Source organism: Triplophysa dalaica, chromosome 1 (assembly GCF_015846415.1).
Source record: "Triplophysa dalaica isolate WHDGS20190420 chromosome 1, ASM1584641v1, whole genome shotgun sequence".
In the NCBI taxonomy this organism is placed as follows: Eukaryota; Metazoa; Chordata; class Actinopteri; order Cypriniformes; family Nemacheilidae; genus Triplophysa; species Triplophysa dalaica.
Genome location: NC_079542.1, coordinates 32103977 through 32125459, shown reverse-complemented (window position 1 = coordinate 32125459; position 21483 = coordinate 32103977). Strand labels below are relative to the sequence as shown.

The 21483-nt window shown below is 39.7% G+C and overlaps 2 protein-coding genes across 2 annotated transcripts; one reads left to right on the top strand and one right to left on the bottom strand.

Annotated features, from left to right (window-relative positions):
- Positions 1 to 1784: 1784 nt before the first annotated feature.
- On the bottom strand, positions 1785 to 5806 carry slc39a1 (solute carrier family 39 member 1). Its single transcript, XM_056749456.1, has 4 exons — positions 5510 to 5806; positions 4371 to 4501; positions 3595 to 3900; positions 1785 to 2862 (listed from the first exon to the last, which is right to left on the bottom strand). Exons 1-4 carry the CDS (start codon positions 5625 to 5627, stop codon positions 2509 to 2511), a joined length of 909 nt encoding a protein of 302 aa, XP_056605434.1. The 5' UTR covers positions 5628 to 5806; the 3' UTR covers positions 1785 to 2508.
- Positions 5807 to 8930: 3124 nt separating this feature from the next.
- Positions 8931 to 20857, top strand: LOC130417573 (stereocilin). The gene is made up of 30 exons (XM_056743215.1): positions 8931 to 9015; positions 9236 to 9415; positions 9511 to 10644; positions 11033 to 11057; positions 11151 to 11649; positions 11733 to 12620; positions 12721 to 12783; positions 12900 to 13025; positions 13176 to 13342; positions 13673 to 13859; positions 15324 to 15439; positions 15516 to 15648; positions 15747 to 15929; positions 16009 to 16047; positions 16138 to 16314; positions 16405 to 16554; positions 17035 to 17093; positions 17530 to 17653; positions 17930 to 18012; positions 18095 to 18230; positions 18325 to 18521; positions 18861 to 18951; positions 19028 to 19187; positions 19273 to 19442; positions 19518 to 19673; positions 19749 to 19891; positions 19980 to 20128; positions 20219 to 20316; positions 20452 to 20599; positions 20760 to 20857. Exons 2-30 carry the CDS (start codon positions 9343 to 9345, stop codon positions 20855 to 20857), a joined length of 5772 nt encoding a protein of 1923 aa, XP_056599193.1. The 5' UTR covers positions 8931 to 9015; positions 9236 to 9342.
- The last annotated feature ends 626 nt before the right edge of the window (positions 20858 to 21483 follow it).

Sequence of the window (21483 nt, the reverse complement as noted above, 5' to 3'; positions counted from 1 at the left end):
CATTTTTCGCACTGTACAGTGCAATATATACATGTTTTAATCTGTTTATGTGTTCCCTGGGATTGAACCAATGACCTTTGTGATACTAGTGCATAGCGCTACTAGAGGAGCTACAGCAACACACAAAGAATGTAGTAGAAGATTTTGACGTGACTGGAGTTCAGTCAGTGCATTCATGACTGAGATAAACTTAGGGCAGGAGTTTATAAAGATGTTGTTCATTCAGGCATGTGAACACAAGTGGATAATGAGCATGTGAGAGATGTGTCCGGCAAAGAACCCTGCTGCTCTACTGCACACACACAAACAGACACGTCACTGTTCACAGATCAGCAACACTCTCTACATTGTTTTCATTTACATTTCACTCATTAGTGCTGGATTCCTGATCGGCGTTTTTCTTTCATGCTTCAGAATGAAGACGCATGGGCTTCATGTACGTTTGGATGTATGTTCCTCACCACAGCAGGGCAGTGTTGGCCTGCTCACCAGGAGACTCTATTTATTTATCAATTAGATATATATTTATTAAAATGATCTTGCTTGTTCTATAAACACCATGCACTGTGCTGTGTTTTACCTTTGTGTTATTCTGTTCTTCCTGTTTGCTCCTGTAAAGCTGCTTTGGAACAATGCACATTGTGAGAAGAGCTATATAAATAAACTTGAATTGAATTGAATAAGTGGTTGCATTTGATAACACAATATCTATATTTGCTAACAAATGATGTGTCCACGAAACACTTTTTCATTCTGTCACCATGTTTAAGTGACTTTATTTTAAACAGAAGGTCTAAAGCTCTTTTGTTTCAATATATTTTTGGGGGGAGGGCATGGGAGATTTAAATACCGTGACAATCATGCATTAAGGGTCTTAGTGTCTTTTTGCCACCAAAAAAATTGGTAAAGTTTATTGAGTTCCAGAATAACCACTGTTATTTTCAAACTGCCTTTTCAGTGTTTAAAAAGGGAAATTGGGGTGTCAGAAAAATCTTGGACTTGTGGTCTAGAGTGGTTAACCATCAAGGACAAAAATTTTATGTTCGGCAGTGCGATAATTTAAATAAAAAAGCACATCTACCACTTAAAGAGAACAAAGATCTCCCCCTAAGATATTCTTGACAGTAAAGCAACCACATGTATAAATAGTTCATGGTATATGTTGTGATGTAATTTTGTTATTCTATGCATAAAGTTTTATTTAATGTCACGAGACATACCACAGACCTCACATGGATGAATAATTCAGTCGCAAATCTGTATATATTTCTTTGTTCTGTTAAACCCAAAGAAAGATATTATGTGAGCAACTGACATTTTTGGGACAATAAAATTTGAATAGCTGTCGAAGGCGCAACTGTTTGTAAACGAAAGTAACTGTTTGCTTTTCATTTCGAGTTCAACAGATATAAAAAAAATAAGTTGCAAACACATTTCCAAATACTTTTCTAGTCTAACAACTTTAAAACAATTTAAGGGTGAGTAGAGGATGACAGAATTTTCACTATTGGGTGAACTATCCATTTAAGAAAGAGATGTTAATCTGGTTCAAATCCAGAAAAAGTAACTAGTTCCTCGCTGGGTATTGCACAACTACAGAAAATTTAGATACAGGACATATTAAAATAAAAATAGTGCCATTACAGCCAAAACCTCATTTATTCCTGTGCCCAAATCTAACGGCTAAAGACGGTGTTGCAAGATAAGATATATATTTAGGTTTAGTTTGAACCATTAATGTGTGTTATAACAGAGCTGCTTGTATAGTAATAACAGTACACACATTAGGTTTTACTTGTTTTTACTTGATTGTCAGAAACATGTTAAAAAACATAACTACTACAGACAATAGCACGCAAACCCAGATTTACTGATAGTGTTTAACACAGATGTCATTAATCCTGTAAAAAGGCACATGCAATAAAACTGCATGTTAATTCAACATTTTTTAAATGTTCATTAATGTGTTTGTAGTACGCTTTCTATATTTGAAATTCAATAAAAAAATGAATCACACTTTAATATGATTTAAGAGAAAATCTGTTTTGGCAGCTGAGTTCCATCTTTGTATTTTTGGTGAAATCTTATAAAATGTTTATAGAGAATCAACCGTGCAGACTTCAGTATGTTCAGTCAAACTGACAGGTAATGTGGCACATGTAGGAGGAACAAAAAGTTAGTGATGAAATGCAGAAACATGATTGAAAAATATGTCAGTTATTTGTACAGAATATCTGAAAGTGAATACACAAACAATCTGAATCACAGTGAAAAAGTGAAATCCGAATTTCAAGTAAAAATATTTTACCCCAAGTCGTGTGCATGTTTTCCTCAAAGTGTGCTTTATAAAAGTCAATTAAAAATACTTTTTGAAACATAATTTTTTGAAACAAGCTCTTTGTAAAACAAGATGACTGAAATCACGAGCCGTTTGAAAGTCACATCCCGCCGAGCTCGATCTCCTCAAGCGTTCTTTGTCGAACACAGTTCGAAATATAAAAGCGTCTCTCATCCCATGAAACTTAGGGCGGCCATTACTGAGAAACCACAGAGGAGGAACAGAACCTTGAGCAGCGGTCGCTCCGGGGAGTTCAGCTCATGTGGAAGGATCTCCAGGAATGTGATGTAGATGAACGTTCCGGCCGCCAGCCCCTCCAGCACCGCTTGGATGAACGCTCCGGCCTCCAGCTCGGCCTCGATCACAATGATGCCGATCCCGATGCCGAGGGGAGACATCATGGCGAAGACCGTCACGTACAAAACAACCCACATGGGCTTGACCTCGCTCTGAACCAGCTTCACCGACAGACTGAAGACGATGATGCTTTTGTGGACCAGGATAGCGATGCAGATCTCCAACACCTGTTGAGGAATGAATGAAATTAAAATACTTTCTGGCTCTTTTTCAGGGAAGAGATTTCCATTTGCTGTCCTTATAATGCAATTGTCGACGAAAATAATGTCTAAGAGCAAAAATTTAGATATTAAAGGGACAGTTCACCCAACAAGGAAAATACGGTCGTCATTTACTCACCCTCAGATTGTTCCAAAGCTGTTTAAATGTTTTAGTTCTGCTAAACACATAGAAAGATTTTTTCTTTACAAAGAGTATTTATTTTTCCTACTATGGCTATAAATAGAGGATGAGATCTGTTTTGATACTGACATTCTTCCAAATATCTTTCTTTTTGTTTAGCAGGACATGACATATATACAGGTTTGGAACAATCTGAGGGTAAATGACAGAATCTTCATTTTTGGGTGAATCATCCCTTTAAAGAGATTCAATTTTTTTTCATTGGAAAACCCCCTTGTTATTTAAAGGTGCAGTGTGGAAGAAAGGCTAGTCCCGACCCTGAACCCATGCCACTTGTTGCATTAAATGATGACATGTGAAACTTCTCAAGCTAACAGATCAATGTCTGAACAGAGATAAAACCTTGCGAAACTTGGCTGATTTAAAGTCACAATGCTGTGAGTAAGTGTAAACGGCATTCCTTAACTGTTAACGCTATAAACACTTGAACCCACAACCTTATCATGCATCTTGCAAGGTCAGCATCGAGAAACGCCGAGAAGACCCGATTCAATCACCTTGGTGTCTGTGGTCTGCAGGCCGATGGCCAAGCCCTCAAACACAGAGTGGAGAGAGAGAGACAGGAAGAGCATGAAGGAACGGAAGGACGAGTGAGCGTGCCTGTCCACGTGGACGTGGTGGCCGCTCCCCTCCAGGTCGTTCAGCGAGTGATGTCCGTCAGCGTGCCCGTGGCCCGCCGGGGCTAACAGAGGGGACCTCTCTTCTTCTCTGTGAGCCTCCCTGAAGCTCATGACTACCTTCTCCAGGATAAGGACCATGAAGAAGCCGCATGCCATGATGAACTCTGCCAGCGGAAAGCCATTCTGGTGGATGAGGAGAATCAGAAATATTGAAAACGAGTCAGTTTTGAAGGGCTCCATAAAAAACAAATGAAAAGGAAAATATCTGCCATATTGGGAATTTTTTTGTTAGTTTCGACTAACAAAAATACTAACTATTCAGCGGCTTAATTCAGTGAACTTCATTAAAAGGGACATTTCACCCCGCCCCAAAAAAATCTGTCAAGATTCACGTAACCTCAAGTAAATCATTGAATACCATGGTAGAAAAAATGATTGTAAAAATTTGCGTTGAACACAAAAGAAGATATACGAAAGAACATTTCTACTATCGTAGTCAATGGTGCCCCACAAATCTCAGTTGAGTAATTTATGACAGAATTTTCATTTTTGGGTGAACTTTCCCTTTACCTGACCAAAACAATTCATACATCAGGGTTGGCATAAGAATGAATACATCTTTCCAGTAAACAAAACAAAAAAGACGCACTCACATCAAGGCCTCGTATTTGCAGTTCTTTCTGTATGTCAGACAGGTAGTCCGGGATAATGTCTAATAAACAGGCAGATAGGAAGACACCTCCCGCAAAACAACTCACGAAACTCAGCACGGCCTTGTGGATTTCTGCAGAGAAACACAACGCAAACACACAACACATTGATAAATGATACCATTACTGTCATTGCTGCAATGTTTTTTTTAAATAAAAGTTTCACTACTATTTCATTAAGCTTAGCAGAGCACTACAAGTTAAAGCCAAATACAAAAATTCCGTCATCATTTACTCACCGCCATGCCGTTCAAAACCTGTTTATGACTCTTTTTTTCAGTGGAACACAGAATAAGATATTTTGAGAAATGTTTCAGTGGTTTTATTGGAAGACGATGTTGTAAGGTTATCGGCGTTCTTCAAAATATATTATTTTGTGTTGTGCAGAAGAAAGAAAGTCACACAGGTTTGGAACGACATGAGGGCGAATAAATGAAGAAAGAATGGTCATTTCTGGGTGAACTGTCCCTTTAAAAATGACCTAAACAAAGTGCTGATGACATTTTATACACCTAAAATTTTGACGGCTCATTAATGTGTGAAAGACACAATCCTTAACACACTGAAACACATCTGTTGCTGAATGAACAAGTCGATGTCTTTGATATCTTACTGTGTAACGTCACATGCATTAAAAAAATACTATTACTTTAATTTTACGTATTATATTTTATCCTATGAAGCTATTGCTGTGTTATTTGTTCTCCTTTTTGTTAGAAATCATGTTTAGCAGCATTGTTTGCTTAAGCAGCACATTAAAAGAGCAGTTTCACTTCCTCCATGACAAAAATCTGTAAGTGTAACTTCTTGCTCTAACGCTACACATAGTGTCTTTCAGCTCCATTCTTATCATGTGACTCTGATGTGTCTGACCAGAGCCATACGTTCTATACATAATTCATCCATACAAACATAAACATATCTGAAACACACGAAAGGTCACATGCATGATCACGTGTACAGGTATATACGCGACATATACACACATACATGCAGAACCGTGATTGTGTTAGGAGGGCTAAAAGAAAAACTGAAAATCCCAAACAAACACGTATGTTCGGGATTTAAAATGACGAGTTTACCTGTTCCGCTTGTGTCATGAAACCACTTCATTCGCGCAGGGATGAGTCCAAAAAGCAGGGTTAAAAAGAGCAACCCTACCAAAGCTCCAACTTTGACCTGCAGCAGGAACTCCATCATTTTAAAAACACTGACAACAACGGATTAATAAAATATAAATGAACACACAATCATATGGAGTTGGCTTAGAATGATGAGCCCCATGTTTAGGATATTTAATAGATCAGTAGGTTCATTCTGGTCAGTTTTCACTCTGGTATGTTTATCCTCCGATGACTAGCCACTACGCGCCCCGTCACTGCTTCGCCCCGCCCCACGTACTGTGACGTACACGTCAAGACATTCGAAGGAAAGTCATCATACTCGAGGCACAGTCGGCTATTTCAGTCGCGCAAGACAAAGCCTTATCTTATGGGGGAAAGCGATATATTTGACAAAAAACAACATTGTACCTGCCAATATAACAGTTGATATCAACTGAAAAATAGATAAAATAAATTTTGATGATTGTCCCCAGAGCGTTGCACTTTTCCACAATCACATAGTAATATACCTGCAGTCTTGTTGAGAATACAGTCTTTGGTATTGCGTCTTTTGTAGTCCAGCTTTTTATTGATTTACTCGATTGACTTACTGAACATCTTACGTTGCTGATTTGTCCGTTTTTAAAATGGCAAACAATTATTCATGAATAAATGTTTACAACCAGACAAATCGCCGTAATTTGAATTTGTGTAATTTTCTGAGCCTTCGAGCGCCCCCTGTCGTAAACTTTGGTAACTTCAATGGAAAGTGCGATGAGGGGACATGGAGTTCGAGGTTCCCGTTGTGACTAAACTGCACATGACTGTCTTGTGACTGGAGGAACTACTCATATCAGCGGTTACGTAAAGTTGAGATGTCATGTGCAATGCTTTTATGTCAATTACATTTATTTTAGAGAGGCAACTTGAACTGTTGACTAGACAAAAGGATGATGCTCCCATTATCATGTTGCTTGATTGATTTTTATTATCAACGACTTGATTGAGTTACAGAACATCAATAACAATATCTCCTCTTTCCGTGTGCCTTTGTTTCAAATGTGTATTCCTTAATAGGTTTATTTATTATCTTTTTTTTCGCCTGCCCAATGGACCAATAAGTGATCAGCTGTAAACGTCACAGTTTCTATATATCTCAGAGTGCTTTTATTAAACCAGTATTACCAGTATTGAGCATGATTTTTATAACCTATTACCAATTTTCTTAAATTGAGTTTTAATGATGATTCATTAACCAGAATGGCAGTGATTTTTATAATTGATTTTTCTGTCCACACAATTTTATTTTATTTGCACTTTTATCAAAAACACTGAGTTCCTCACCCCCTCTCAACAACAACTCTTCACCACATGACATCAGCAACAAAAAGAGGTGGGACTATACTCACTGTCCACGGGCCTGGCATTTTGAGCCCTCCCCTCCAGGCCCAACTTACAACAAACCATTCAAATAGGGAAGGGCAAAATAAAGTGCTGCCCTACAGTTGTTTCTTATTTCAGAAGCCGTTTCACTCGGATACACGGCACTATTTGGAAAAGAAGTCAATCGTAACATCGTTTCATGTTGACTTTAAGGTTGTACAAAACCAACGTCAACACCACCAATTCTCCGAAACCTTTCAAACTTTATTAAAAATGTGTTCCCTGGTAAGTTGTTACTATGTGAATGAATCTGCATCTATGCTTTAAGGATTTGTGCCCATGTTGCATCATTTGTGACCTTTGTATGTGTGATAATGTCTAACGTCCCAGCCAATGGAAGTCGTTGCATTTAGCTACTTGACAGCAACAGCCGTTTTTAAGACACAATAAGGCTTTAAAAAATTACAAGCGGGTGATCTGGTGTTTTTTATGTCATCGAATGAAACGTGAAAATATTTAGAGGTTTTATTAATCACAGACCTTATTTCAGGCGATTTACCAAAAACCCATTCGTAAAACGCATTGACATTAGGGCCATGGAACCAGAAGTCCTAAAATGCAAACTCTCAAAAAATATGTCATCTTTGAGCCTCCCAGTTGTCAATGCATCAAACAGACATGCATTTCAAGACAGTTCAGAGAAGGTGTTATAATAAAGTGTTACATTGTTAAAATGACGAAATTCTACAGGACTTTATCTTGGTAGTGTAAGTGCAGATATCAGCTCTTATATGTCAAACTTGAGATGTTTCTCATGTGTAATCTGCTAAATGACTACATTTAAATGTAAAGAGGGGAATAATAACTTGAGTTGGCCAACAATGGATCTATACAGTGCTTAATCTCAACAAGACTAATTGCTTTTAAACAACATTTTCATCCAGTAATTCTCAAAATGACTCGAGTCTCCACCTTAGTCATCAAAGTCATACAGATCAAAAAACAAGCTCACTGCTGTGTGCGATTTGAGTTGGAGAGTAAAGTTTCTCATTTAATATTCCTGCAGCCAACTGAGCTCCACACTGTTGACTGACTGCCGCTCCCTCAGGCATCAATAATACAAGAGGAAGTTATTGTTCCGCTACAGGCGACAGCAACACAGAATTAAAGGGCTTGTGGGGAGCCTGTACGGGGCCTTTCACTCATCTCACTCGGGTTTCAGGTGCGGCAGACAGGCCGTGACAAGAGCGAGATGATTTCAAACATCAGTGAAGGGCCTGATTCTCTGCTGATGGTGGCTCAGGGATGTTTTGTTTTATGACAGCTGTAGGCGACCTGCTGGCTGCCACAGAAGTAAAACAATACTCAAAAGGACACTGTCTAGTGTTGAAGGGTAACTTTGTTTGTTCAAGTGTAGGCTTGCGGGAAAACTGCCCATGAGATGTGTCATACTGAACTGAGAGGAATTGAAAAGGGATTGTAGTGATTAAATCAAAACAAAGTTTGTATTAACAAATGTAAATATATTTTTGAAAGACATCAAATTGTATTACACTGATCCCATCAACAGATTTGAAACATATTTGTTTCAACAAGCTTTTAACAAGATTCATATTTTTCACAGCTTGAAATACATAGTTCATGTTCATTATCTACTGTATATCTGCAGCGGCCCTTTTAGCCTCAATGATGACCTACCTTTGTAACTACGTTAATGTTAATTACTATGAAATTACATTGTGATACAAGAGTAAACCCTCTTAAAGTTTCTTGGCCTTTCTCTTTTCTCATATTACATCACTGCCTCTGCCCTCTGACTCCAGCACAGTCAGCTGGCACATGACGGGACCATGTCGCTGAAACACGAAGCTGCTTTACTTGATACAATTGAATCTCAAAGACTGGGAGGGGGAACAGATCACAAAGTGACAAATGCTAAAAGAGAGAGAGAGAGAAAAAGAGGGAAAGAAGGAGAGAGAGGGGGAATACAGAAAGTCAGAGGACAGTAATTGTGGAAATAACATGGTCAATTTATGACACATTCAACCTATTTTCTCTTTGCAATGATTTGGCAAGGATTCAATACTATTAATCGCTAGTACGTAAGTATTCAAATAATGCTTTTTTTCTGTCTAATTTACCTGAAGGTGTCGTACAAAACAAATATGTTTAATTATATAAGGCAAATCTGTAGAATTCAGTACAATATAAACCAAACAGCCTGTAAGTTAATATTATTGAATTAAAGTGGTAAGCTTTTCTTTGTGAAAATTTAGCCAAGAGAGAGTGAATGGTCATTAAGGTTTTATGTGCACTGCACAGTGCGACACTTTACTCTCTGAGTGTCTCCGACAGCTACTAAAGGAACCCTAATGCAGCCACAGTTTTAAAAAATTTAACAAAATGAGTTTGTCCTCGTTACCTTGTCAATGGATTTAAGGATGGCCAAGTTAGGAATTGTTCTGATTTTGCTTTTACTGGGACAAGTGGCGATTAATGGAGGTAAGACAACATTAGCTCTTCGTTTTGTCTTTTGGTACTATCAATGATTCAAATGTTTTCCAAATGTTCAAAATTTTGCTTTTACCAAAACCTAGTGAGTGAAAAGGAAGACCAGAAGGAAGCCATTTTTAAAGAACTGGTTGGGATATGGAAAAAAATTGGAGGCTGGAACCCTCACAAGACACAGCCACCTGTAGAAAGACAGCAAGATCAACAAATTCATTCCATAGTGAGGAGCATTATGGGAAGTCTCAAGTCTCTAGGTTTCTTGCCAAGAAAATCCACAGGTCTACCATCTCTAAATAAGGCCTTTGATCGAAACAGACTCTCAGGATTTCTTTATAACATCTCCATGTACTTGCAAGAGATGAGTGCAGAGTTAGACGATCAACCGCAACCTTCCAGCGATGACCAGTTTTGGGCGAACCTGCTCTACACTTTGCTTCAAACTGGAAGGGAAACATCACTTGGAATATGGGATGACAAAACTCCACCACGACCCAGTTTCAAGCTTCAAGATCTGTTTCTGTCTCTCAGAGGCAGCCCACACTGGGATGGGCTCCTAGGGTTAATTCAAAGCATTTTGACCCTTACCGAGCAGCAGCCACAAAAACCCATCTTGACTTTTGTTTCCCAGAACTGGAAGACCATCAGCGCTTTGCTCGAAACTGTTCTACAAGCTTTGGTTAGCGGGACTTACAGCCAAGCTGTTCTAGGTCTACAGGGTTTCATCTGTGTCCTGAAAGGACGAAATGACTGTGCCATCAATCTGAGCTGGATGCAGCAGCTCCTCAGCTTTATGGAAACCAGAAACTGGAAGCCTGTAGTCAGTCTACACCCTTTAAGTGTGGAAAACAGTCAAAGAGACGCATCTCTCTCCACGGGACGTTTTAAGCCGTTCCTAGTGCCACCTGAGGTGCTACGTCAAGAGCAACTCTTGCTGAACCAAACAGGCACTGATTCAGAGAGTCTTGCTTCTATGCAAGCACTGCTCCTCCAGGCTTTGTCAAGGTCAAATGCAGGAGAAAGGGCAGTACAGTTTGCAGAGCGTAATCCTGCCCTCCTGCAGGGTTTGGATAACCTAAGACATGGATTCCTGCACAATGTTGGCCGCAGGGTGTATGGTAATCTGAGACGAAAAGTGTTGCATATGACCAAGGCACTGCTGGATGATGTGAGCACCATGGTTGGAGAACCACAGTACAGTCATCATGGAAGATGTTCAGTAGGCAAGTAAAGCACAGATGTAGACTCTAAAGTCTGTAACACATATAACAGTTTACCTGTAAAATAGAATAATTTGCTACTTTTTGCTGTACAGTATATGCTGTATGATAGCTATGGCTCACTATTAAAATCACAATGGCCATGATAGTCATAAACCAGATCTTTGTTACACTAAATGCTGTAGCCTGGATAATCTCCCCTTTCTTTGTTTATGTTGGTAACCATACACTCCTGGTACTATGTGCTCGGGTATGCAATTACACCAGGTTCAATTGTATAATACAGTGGCTGCCTCTCCATTTCCTCATTAAATAATCTTCTATGATTATCTGTGATTTGTATGAACCATCCACTCTAAAATTTTCCATTCACGTTTGTTTCTTTGTAAAGGTGACCTCAGACAACTGATTTTGTGGTAAGTGTCATGAGAAACAGTTTATCGTTTTAAACTCATTTATGTGTAAACTTATTTAAAATCAAGTCCTTTAATCCCTCCTTTTTGATACAGGGGTATTAGACATAACTTGACATGGAACGCTCAAGCAATGGGTTTCCGCTCAGAGGGTTTACCCAGCAGGCCATCTTTCATGTCCTGCCCTTCTTCAGAAGAGAGAAAAAAGACGTTGAAGCAACAACAACTATCATCTGGAAGTTCTAGACAACACCAGCATCCGCTGAATGTCTATGGGCTTGGCGACCTGGACCTTTCACCTTCTGATGAAATTCTAGAAGCTGCTTGTAATGACACTATACCTGGTCTCACAGGGGTTTCAAATTTTACAGTCTTTCTGTACTGTACTCTTTTCGAGGGAAACGACGGCTCAAAGGACCCTGAAGTCAGCCATTTAGGGATAGACCTCCATGCAACCTGCTCTGACGCAGCTTGGTACCTCTCTGCCGCAGAGCAGGATTTTTTATGGGTTCATGTTTGTAGCGAATTCTTTGCTCACGAGTTTAACAAAACAGTGTGTGCCAACTCTACATTTTGGTTGGAACATGCTCATCAGGTACTGTGAACAATTTTTTTGCATAATTCCACTAAACATCCTACAGTTTTTAATATTAATGTCTTTACTTTGTGTTTACTCAGGAAGAAGCTGCTAGGGATTACCAGTTCATAAACCTCACAAGCATCGATGACATCTGTCTTCAGCTCTCCACAGATGTTTCTGGGGTATCTCATCCAGATGCCACGGAGAACTGCTTAGCCCTGCTGAGCAGCAAAACTATCACTGCTCTGGATTTCAGAAAATGTTTTCTGCCCAATAACACAGCCCTCATTGCCTCTCTGTGTGGTAACGAGTCATCGCAAGTACCCCAAGATGGGACCTGGGCAGCGGAGTACTGCTCTAAGGTCAACCCCATTCACTCCTACAGTGGGTCCAAAGACAGACTCTGTGACTACTCAAACTGGAAGATAGAACATTTTATTAACTCCACCACCTCTGAGCTTTGCAGAACTACTGATGGTCTGAAGGATTTTATTTGCAAAAATAACACACTGTACCTCATGCTGGTCCAACAGCAGCCTTCTTTTTTAGAATACTGTCTGAACTCTAATGAGAAACAGGACAGCAAGTGTGTCCTTCAGCAACTGTTTGACATGCTTCCAGCCCCATATGACTTTGACACCTCTCAACTTTGTGTCAACCCCTTGCCGATTCTACAGGAAGCCATTCATCAGCTCACCCTATGTGAGGGTGTAGTGGATGAACGCACAGGCTGGTTAGCTACTGTGAGCTATGTGCTGCAAGTTTTAGACTATGTGGTGGGACTTTCTGAAGGTTTGGAGGAGGGAGAAAAAGAGGTGCGTCAAGGGCTCAGCCAGGCTATTCTACTGTCTAGCCTCCAGGACAATGCTTCCTTCTGGGCAACACTACGGCCAGATGCATCCATGAGTGTTCTTCACACTGTTGGCATCTTCCTCAAGAGGGAGCAAAACTCATCCCTTAAAGAAGATCTTTTAAGCTGTTTCAGTGTATGTTAAGCATTGCTATGGTTTCATCTTATTACTCTAATAATTCATCTCAGTTATAAAGTTTGATGCATTCCATTTCAAAGGCTTTTCTCCCCAGCAGCCTGTCCTGTGGGACCTGATTCAGAGGGAGGTCAATTCTTCTGCTTTACGGTTTTTGATGCAGGTATAACTCTTGCTCTCTGAATGTATTTTAAGTATTTAGCTAAACACTGGGTTCTCCAAAATGGTATTATTTGTTTGTCATCATTACATCTAATGCATAGATAGATATTCTTTAAGGAGTACCTACAGATGCCCAGGGATAGAATTCGCAGTGTCGTACTGTCAGCAGAAAAAGATGCCGTAAAACGATTCCTTTCCTATGTTCATCAGAGTTGGGATCAGATTCAAGTGGAAACCATGCAGGTAAAACTGTTTTCTGCAAGTAATTTAAGGGGATGTGGCTCCATAATGTGTAGCCAGCTCTTTGGAGTAAACAGACAATTATTTACAATTTATCAACATTATTGACTCAGATTGCCAACCTTGCAAATAACTGATTGGTTTCATTCACAGGTCTCTCCAGAGGAACAAGAAGCCATGGAGACCATGACAGCTGCTTTCATTCACAAGTTTCCACGTGTCACACCAGAACTCTTTATTGACCTCTCCCAGTTCATACCGTACATGTCTGTCTCTGACATTATGACCTTTCCTGCATCTCTTATGGTCAATGAAAGTGTGTAAGTGGATTAAACTGATGCATAATATGTCCAGGTTTCATAGACAAGGCTTAAGGCTAGTCCCAGACTTCTATGAATGTTTGAGCTGTCTCAGCTGAAAATAACATGCTCTAACATATCGTAAAATATGTCAGTGCCATTGTTTTGTCTAAAGATGCACATACGTAATGTTTCTTTCTAAAGTGTTTTTATAAAAGTGACTCAAATATTCTAATCCAACCAAGGCATAGTCCTCCTGGCTTAAACTAAGCCTTTTCTGTGAAACCAGGCCTAAACGTGGTATGATTTAACCCTCTAATCAGAATGGCCAATGGCCTCATTTTATTCCAGACTGATGGCCATTAGTGATCACAGCTCGGAGATGAAGTCCCCACAGAAACAGGCCTTTGTAAACCGGCTGTTGCAGTCCAATGTAGCTGGAGATGTCCCTTCTTGGCCGCCACCCTTCCTCAGTTCTATTCTGCCTCTGCTTCCACATCTCCCAGTCAGTCACTTTCAGCAGCTTACATGTCAGCAAGTAAGTAATTCCTCAGTCAGAGCAGGCCTGGCTCCCCGGGGGGCCAGGGTGGGCTATGCCCACCTTATCAAAAGTTTTGTACATCCTGCCTCCACCCGGAGCCAAGGAGAGAGAGGGATCCGTGAACCGCTGTTGCTGTGATAAAACTGTTCCATTGCAGTGAACAGACGTGGCGGGTCTCTGCGTCAGAGTTCTGCACCTGCCCTGTTTGATAAACCCTCACCCACAGTAATTAAAAGAACACCCGACATCAGACAGCAACACTAATTCAATTTCGTACCCGACCCAACCCTTTTGATAAAAATGCCACGTCCCTAACTGCCCCCGCATTAAATCTACATGATGTAGACAAAACCATTTATTTTCTAACTTCACAAGTAACAAAATATTAGGAATTCCTGTGTAAATTATTTGTAAACATGTAGTAACTCAATATGGCAGTGTTTCGGGAGAGACAACCATACTGAATCCACATTTTATTTATTTATTGTTAGCTAATAGTAGCAATTTTATATAGCTATAACTATACAATTTGATGAGTGATTAACGAAATGTGTTTTGATTCATGCGTTAATATAGCCTGTATTGTTCATGTTATATTAACAAGTTTTCCTCACCTTTTTCATGTAAAATTATACCAAAGCTGATTGCTGCCATCAAGGCTAAATAAAACTTAATGCAGAAAAGCAGGAGCATGAGCTTATACTTAAATTGTGATAAGAATGAGTCAAAGCTGTCCATCAGTTGCACGCGATCGGCTACAATAATCAACGCTGCCATTAGAAATCAGCTCTTCAGACAGAGCTTGAACTCAAATAAGCACAGGACCGTGTAAAAGCAGCTGAGGTGAGTCGAAATAGTCTGGGCTGCTGTATCCGTGTTCCGCCCGTGCATATTATTTCCTGAACCACAGATGAAAAGCTGAATTATTCCGTCCGTTACATCAATTATTAACGGTTCACCCGACGGGTGATGGTTCTGACCTTTCCACCGAATAACGCTTCATGAGAGGAAAAAACTTTATTTTGTGCTTTTTGCTCATGAAAAAGCAATAACATGGATTGAACATGGGTTTGTGACCCATTCTCTAAAAGGAGCAAAAAGTTAATGTTTTGAATATTATAGTGATATGATTAGCTCTTTTATGTTTTCATCAAATCTTAAGTAACTCAAAAGCAAAATAAATGTAAATGTCAAAAAAAGTTAATATATACTTAAGAATGTAAAAATAATAATTTAGGAATAACTGTTAAAATTTAGGAAAAAACTAATTAGTACTTTTGTAGTACTAGTTCGTATATAGTACATAGTTTAGGCCAAAAAAAAATATATATAGCTATATATAGCTTAGCCCACCTTGAAAATCACTTGACCCACCTTTCATCTCATATATGGAGCCGGGCCTGAGTCAGTCACACTTTACAGATTTTTCACTTCAATCTTTATAAACAATGTTCCCCACAGCTCACCCCCTTAATAGAGATGTTGGGAAATAGCAGCCTGGATGCCACAAGGGGGCACCATGTTCTACGTACTGTTTTCAACAAGGGAAAGAATCTTACAAGTGACACTGTATTAAGGTACAAATCAAGTTTAGCCTCATTTGACAATTTGCAATAACAAATGCATATGATGAGACCATGTTTCTCACAACAGGTTAGGAGTTCTCATATGTTACCTGAATTCAGAGGATCTACGGCAGTTATTGTCCTCACTAACACTTTCATCCACCCTGTGGCAGCAGCTTGCACGATGCGTATCAGAGGGACACATTAGTGGGAGTGGCAGAGTGAGCATATATTTATACCTAACATAGGACTATTTTTAAAGCAAACGTTTTGTTATAATGTGCCATGCTGTATCCACAAAGACTTCTTACTTGCGCAGCTGTCACACTGGCTTGGAATGGCTCTAAAATCTTTAAACAGCAGCGTCTTATCTGCTTCGGCACTGGCCTCATTACATGGGATTCTGCCACAAATGGGGACTTCATTCTTGGAGACACTGTCCTCAGTTGAGTTATTGAATATTGTAACTTTGCCGGGTGTGCCCACTTTCCCACCTGCACAGGTAAGCACAGTATAATGGTGGGTGTTAGTATATTTTTTGGCCATATACATTTCAACCCTTTCCATTACTTTCAATGTAGGCATTCCAGATACTAAACAAAATAGCTGAGGAAACTAACGTAAGTATACATTGAATCAATCTACAGTAAAGGGAATCCAATCATGATACAAACCGTCTTACAGCTGTTCATGGCATCAATCTTGTTTAGCTTAGTGCCAACACCCTCTGCAGATTGAAGCCGTTGTTTTCAGGTCTGGGGCCATCTGTCTTGAAAAACTTAGTTTTATCCGAGTCTACTGAAACAGCCGATTGTCACTGTTGGTCTCAACTACTATCTGACCTTCAGCCTGCTCATCGGACAATGGTCCTTTTAGCACTCCAACAGGTACAAAGTAATTTGAAGATGAACCCGATTTTGTTTAGTAATTTTTATTACAACATGTGCATTTGAATAAGACATGCTGTCTGTTTGCAGGTTCTGGAACGCAGATCTGCAAACGTAACACAGCAGTTACATTGTCTTATACCTTTTGTCTCCTTGAGGAAATTATTGTATGATCTAGATGGAGAGACAGTTCTTCGTCACATATCTCTGTTTAAGTATATGCCCTGGTCTCATCAACAGGTATACGTCTAACATTTTATGTACTGTATATCGCTACATTTTCCGATACTTGCTTTTATGCTAGCCCACAAGCTGTCATTGTAAGGTATTAGTCATCAAATGGACTGAAACAGACTATTTATTTACCCCCCAAATGCAAAAAGGAGTTTGAAAACACCACACCAGCTGTTAACACACAGAGGAAGCAGTTTAGATCACATGACATTCAGTGCTCTGTACTCGGCTGGGCAAAAATGATCTCGAGTTCTTGGGCAGATTATCTAGTATGCTTCAATGGAGCCTTTCAGTAAATGAATAATCTGAGCCCCTCAACAGCCATCAAGCAAATTGATCTTATTGTGGTACAATAGCACTCACCGGAGAATATAAATTAATTATCGCTCACATTAAAGAGACGTCGTCTCAGCTAAAAGTGTATCAGATACAACCTGCCCGGGCTATCCAGTTTCTCAGACTTGCTTGTTGTATTTGACACAACAGGCTCAAATGCTGTTCAAAATGATTCATCGGACCGTGAACATCACAAGAGAATCAATACTGTAAGTGATATCAAGCATTAGCAAACTTCTAGATTGTCACTCCTCATTATAACGAACGCCTGAAAGGGACCAGCTTTCGATTAGATACTGGTCCCCAGTATAGAATTCTTAAACTGCAATGTCATTACAAACCTGTGTGAGTTTTTCATTGGCAGAACACAAGATATTTTGGCCCCTATTGATGTCCACTGTATGGATACAAAACCACTAAGACATTTCTCAAATGATCTTAAATTCCACAAAGGAGACAATCTTACAGGTTTTGAATGAGATGGCGATGAATAAATGATGACAGAATATATATTTTTCTAATTAACTATTCCTTAAACCAGAAGTATTGTGGTCAGTCAGCCTCACCAAGTGTGAGGTTTTATGAATAGCATTTCCATCGTTTTTAAATGTAATAACAAATGCACAATGTTTCTCTCTAATGAAGAGATTTAGGTCGTATTGCAGGCGGGATGAGCTGTGAATGGCTGAGACTTTGGGTTAATGACTCAGGCTTCACTGAATTATTGCAGTTTATCACTAAATTGCCAGGAGGACTCAGACCTCCTTTGGTAGGAATACCACATACAATCCTTTGTTTATACACATCACACCTAAAAGCACTTTCTGTCCAAATGTAAATTGCAGCGATTTTGATTAACCAACGTGCGGTAATATAACCGTAGAGTCACATTTTCTCATGGCGCTTAAAATAATGTGTTATACTAACAGTGCATTTCGTTATCGTGTTATTCAACTTATCACTTATCTTGGCAGGGAAAGTAACATTGCAATCACTCATGCAACCAAAACGGAATATTACAAACATTTATTATGTGTTTAAACAGAGGATGTGCGTTGTGATGGAGCTACGGAAACGGGCAGACATAGACCTTAACAACTTGGAACCCACATTTGTTGCAAACCTACCGTAAGATTCCTTATACTACTAGCAAAGATCATTGACACATTTCTTCACTTGTAGGGTCTTATTTCTGTATTTTGTCTAACAGGGTGACCATGATGGAGCACCTTTCTAATTCCTCACTTATAAGAGTACTGGCTTACCTTCGACAACACTTTATTGACTTTTTGCAGCTACCGCGACATAAGCAGGCCGCCTTGGCTGAGAAAGCAATGGATGTACTTGTAAGTGCAAAATCACTTAAAATGTTGAATGATAATACAGACTCTAATCAACATTTGTAAAAAAAATTACGATTGTTCCCATGTTTATCGATAGGGCATCTCTGAATATGGCCTCACTGGGGTCTCCATGGACATGCTTGGTCCTCTTCTGCCCTTTCTGGACAGGGAGGTGTTAGCTGACATTGATAGAGAGGCTCTCAAACCTCGACTGGAGGAGCTAAAACAATATTGCCTGCCCTCTGATTCCTTCAGACAAATATCAGCTTTGCTAACAGAGAGGAGCATGCTGGGGTAAAACAATTTAGTTACATTTTCATTTTTTCAACCTTGTCCTTGTATGGACTTGATAAAGCTGGGCGACTACTCTATCAGTCTTGCTTTAATCTGTGAAATGCTTATCTAGTTTTGGTAATGTATCATTGTGAAAGCAAGGTCCTGAAACTGGAATACTAGTTTCATCAGTGCTGTGATCCCAGCTGAAAAGACTGATCCATGCTGGATCGAGGTGGTTTGGTACTGGTCTAAGCTTGTAAACCTACTGTTAATAGCTGACGAAGTTGACCGAAGAACTTATGTTGCACAAGCATGGTTGGGGCTTGGTGAAAAACAGGACAATTGATTTGTTTGCAGGGACCCGAAAACATGGACAGTTGGGGACGTTGAGCATGTGGGTAGACTTGTGTTTACCCTTTCACCTCGGCAGATAAAATCACTACCACTGGTAAGGCAGACACAGGCATTTTCTTTGAACTAAAGATTGGTACACGGTATGGTGAACTTGTACATTTTCTTTCAAGGGTGATTTACAAAAAGACACAGTTGAGCAGGTCCTGATGAGCCAGTGGCTTTGGAAAGAAAGCAAAGTGGGTAAAGCATGCTCTGATTTGAAAGGACTACCCGACACGATCAACAGCCTCATTCACAAGATTATCAGAGGTCAATGGTGGATGAGAAGAGGTGAGACATTAACTGTATTTACTTTCACAATCCGTCCAACATCATGAGCTCTTTGGAAGATAAATTGTAAGTATTTGTTCATTAGGACCCATTCCAAGCTGTGCAGATATTATAGGAACGTTCCCCTCGGCATGGAGGCCCTATCAGCTGAACCGAATGAAGAGGAGGGAGCTTAAGGAGTGTGTTGAATTCATGGGTCAGGATGGCACGCTTGATGCAGAGCAACGTGAAGCACTTTGGATGGAACTCAGACCAGTTGAGACACTTGTGGTCGTGCCAGTACTATAACTATTCTTAAGTCAGTCTTATATAACAAGCATTATCTTTTAGGTTTATAAGCCAGTGAGGCTTCTCAAACCAGAACGGGTGTTGGAACTGGGCTGTATATTGACTGAAATGGGTGAAAGAGAGCTACAGGCTGTTGACTTGTCCAATCTGGCTGTGATAGCTAATCTTGGCAGTCTCAACGGATGGAACGCTAAGAAAGTGCGTTTTCAAGTTGTGTGAAATTATTAGGAGAGCACAAACAAAGAGAAACTCATAGTAGTTTTTTTTTAACAGATGAGAGCAGCTGTTCTTGGCATAATGAGGCGACTTAAACGGAAACCCGAAGAACTTGGTGTGCTGGAGCTTGTTTCCTTCGGACATCTGCTTTGTGGCTTGACCTCTTCAGAAATTTCCCGTCTAGACCCGTTCAACCTAAGGTAGGAAAGAGATCAATTTACACAGGTAAAAGCAATGAAATTCCCATCAAAAGCCTTGAAAGCATTGTGCTGTATATGTGTCCATTAGTGTGGCTGCTTTGTTTCTGAGGGAGACCGCACTGCCATGTTCAGGGCAGCAGACCGATACGCTGACATCACGCCTATCCAATCATCTGGGCTTCGGTCCAGTCAGTAGCTGGGGCTCTGAGGTCTTTACTGAGATTGGGACATTGGCAGGTACTGAGTAGGGTTCCATTGCAATGATTTTAGTGGACAATACTGTTTTGCCACACGTAAGCTCATAATAAGACAACTTACTGTTTTCAGCTGGGCTAGACGATATGATAATGTCTGCACTCGTCAAAGAGCAAATAGAAGGATTGACATCAGCTGCAATAGCTCTGATACCTCCAAGAAAATTGGCTGTGAGTGACAGATGTTTTGTCTTCATATAAATCTGTTGTTATAGTTATAAGGATTTGAGGTGCCTGAAATATTTGAATACATCTAAATGTCTTTCCAATGATAGCTCAAAGGTTTTAACCTACATTTCTTCCTAGGTGGTATTCAGTGCAATGCAGCTGTCTTGGCTGAGCCCTGAACAAGCGTGGGCAGTGACAGAAGACCAGTGGGCAGAACTAGACAGCGAGCAGAGACAAGCGCTTGGCATGGCACAATATGAAGGGGAACTCATGTTTGGGCACAGAGGTATGCAGTACTGCTCAAGTCCAGACCAGCTTTTGTAGTAGTTATTTGTAATTCGGCCCCATTTACAATTTAATATGCTAAAGTAGCTTAAAGCTGAAAACATTTCTTTCTTTTGAATTTGATATATGTCTCTGTGATACTAATAGATTTGTCTCCACAGGCAGGAATCAGGCTCCATCACTGCATTGTGCTGACAGCTTAACAGAGTGTTTATTGGTTTTTGTCTGTGCATTGTGGAATTTGTCATACAGACTATAAAAAATTGTTTATTTATTCCTCTTTCTTGAATTATTACATTTTTAATTAAATGTCACCTCAAACACAAAATGGCCTGAAAGATGAATGTCATCAAAGCATGGAAGTTTTACTTTATTTAACTCACAAATAAACACTTCTGTATTAAATTAGTCATATTCTGCAATAGCTGGATGTGCATGTGCACACAAAAAAACATTTTATGCTAGTAAGATTTCTCTTACAGAAACAAAATGCACATTTATAAAAGCTACTAATGTTTTATGACATTATTAGTTTTAAGAACATAGTTATGGAGATGATGATCACCCAGCCACTTAAAACTATACAAATAAACAAGCCAAACATTTTCCTGTAGACAATATCGGTTTGTGTTTGTTTTAAACTTTTTGAAACAAATCTAAATGGTAAAGTTCATACATGAATTACAGACAGGACAGACGCCTAAAGCCTGCTTTCCTTCCATTCTAATGTATTTATAATGCAATAGGGCCTACAGCATGCTAAAATCTGTGTGGCTTCATAATGAGTGCTCTGTTCTTTGAAATACTTTATTCACAGACTCCTGACAAATAAAACGCACAGCAGCCTGACCTTTGGGGATTAAGGCAACGATGCCTGAATATTAC

Bases quoted from the DNA above. Each gene is read 5' to 3' on its own strand.
- slc39a1 (XM_056749456.1), bottom strand. From the start codon at position 5,627: ATGATGGAGTTCCTGCTGCAGGTCAAAGTTGGAGCTTTGGTAGGGTTG. The intron at 3,901-4,370 runs GTGAGTGCGTCT...CTCATCCACCAG, and splicing joins TGCAAATACGAGGCCTTGAT to AATGGCTTTCCGCTGGCAGA. The intron at 2,863-3,594 runs GTGATTGAATCG...ATTCCTCAACAG, and splicing joins TGCAGACCACAGACACCAAG to GTGTTGGAGATCTGCATCGC.
- LOC130417573 (XM_056743215.1), top strand. From the start codon at position 9,343: ATGGATTTAAGGATGGCCAAGTTAGGAATTGTTCTGATTTTGCTTTTA. The intron at 9,416-9,510 runs GTAAGACAACAT...ACCAAAACCTAG, and splicing joins ACAAGTGGCGATTAATGGAG to TGAGTGAAAAGGAAGACCAG. The intron at 12,621-12,720 runs GTATGTTAAGCA...TCTCCCCAGCAG, and splicing joins ATCTTTTAAGCTGTTTCAGT to CCTGTCCTGTGGGACCTGAT.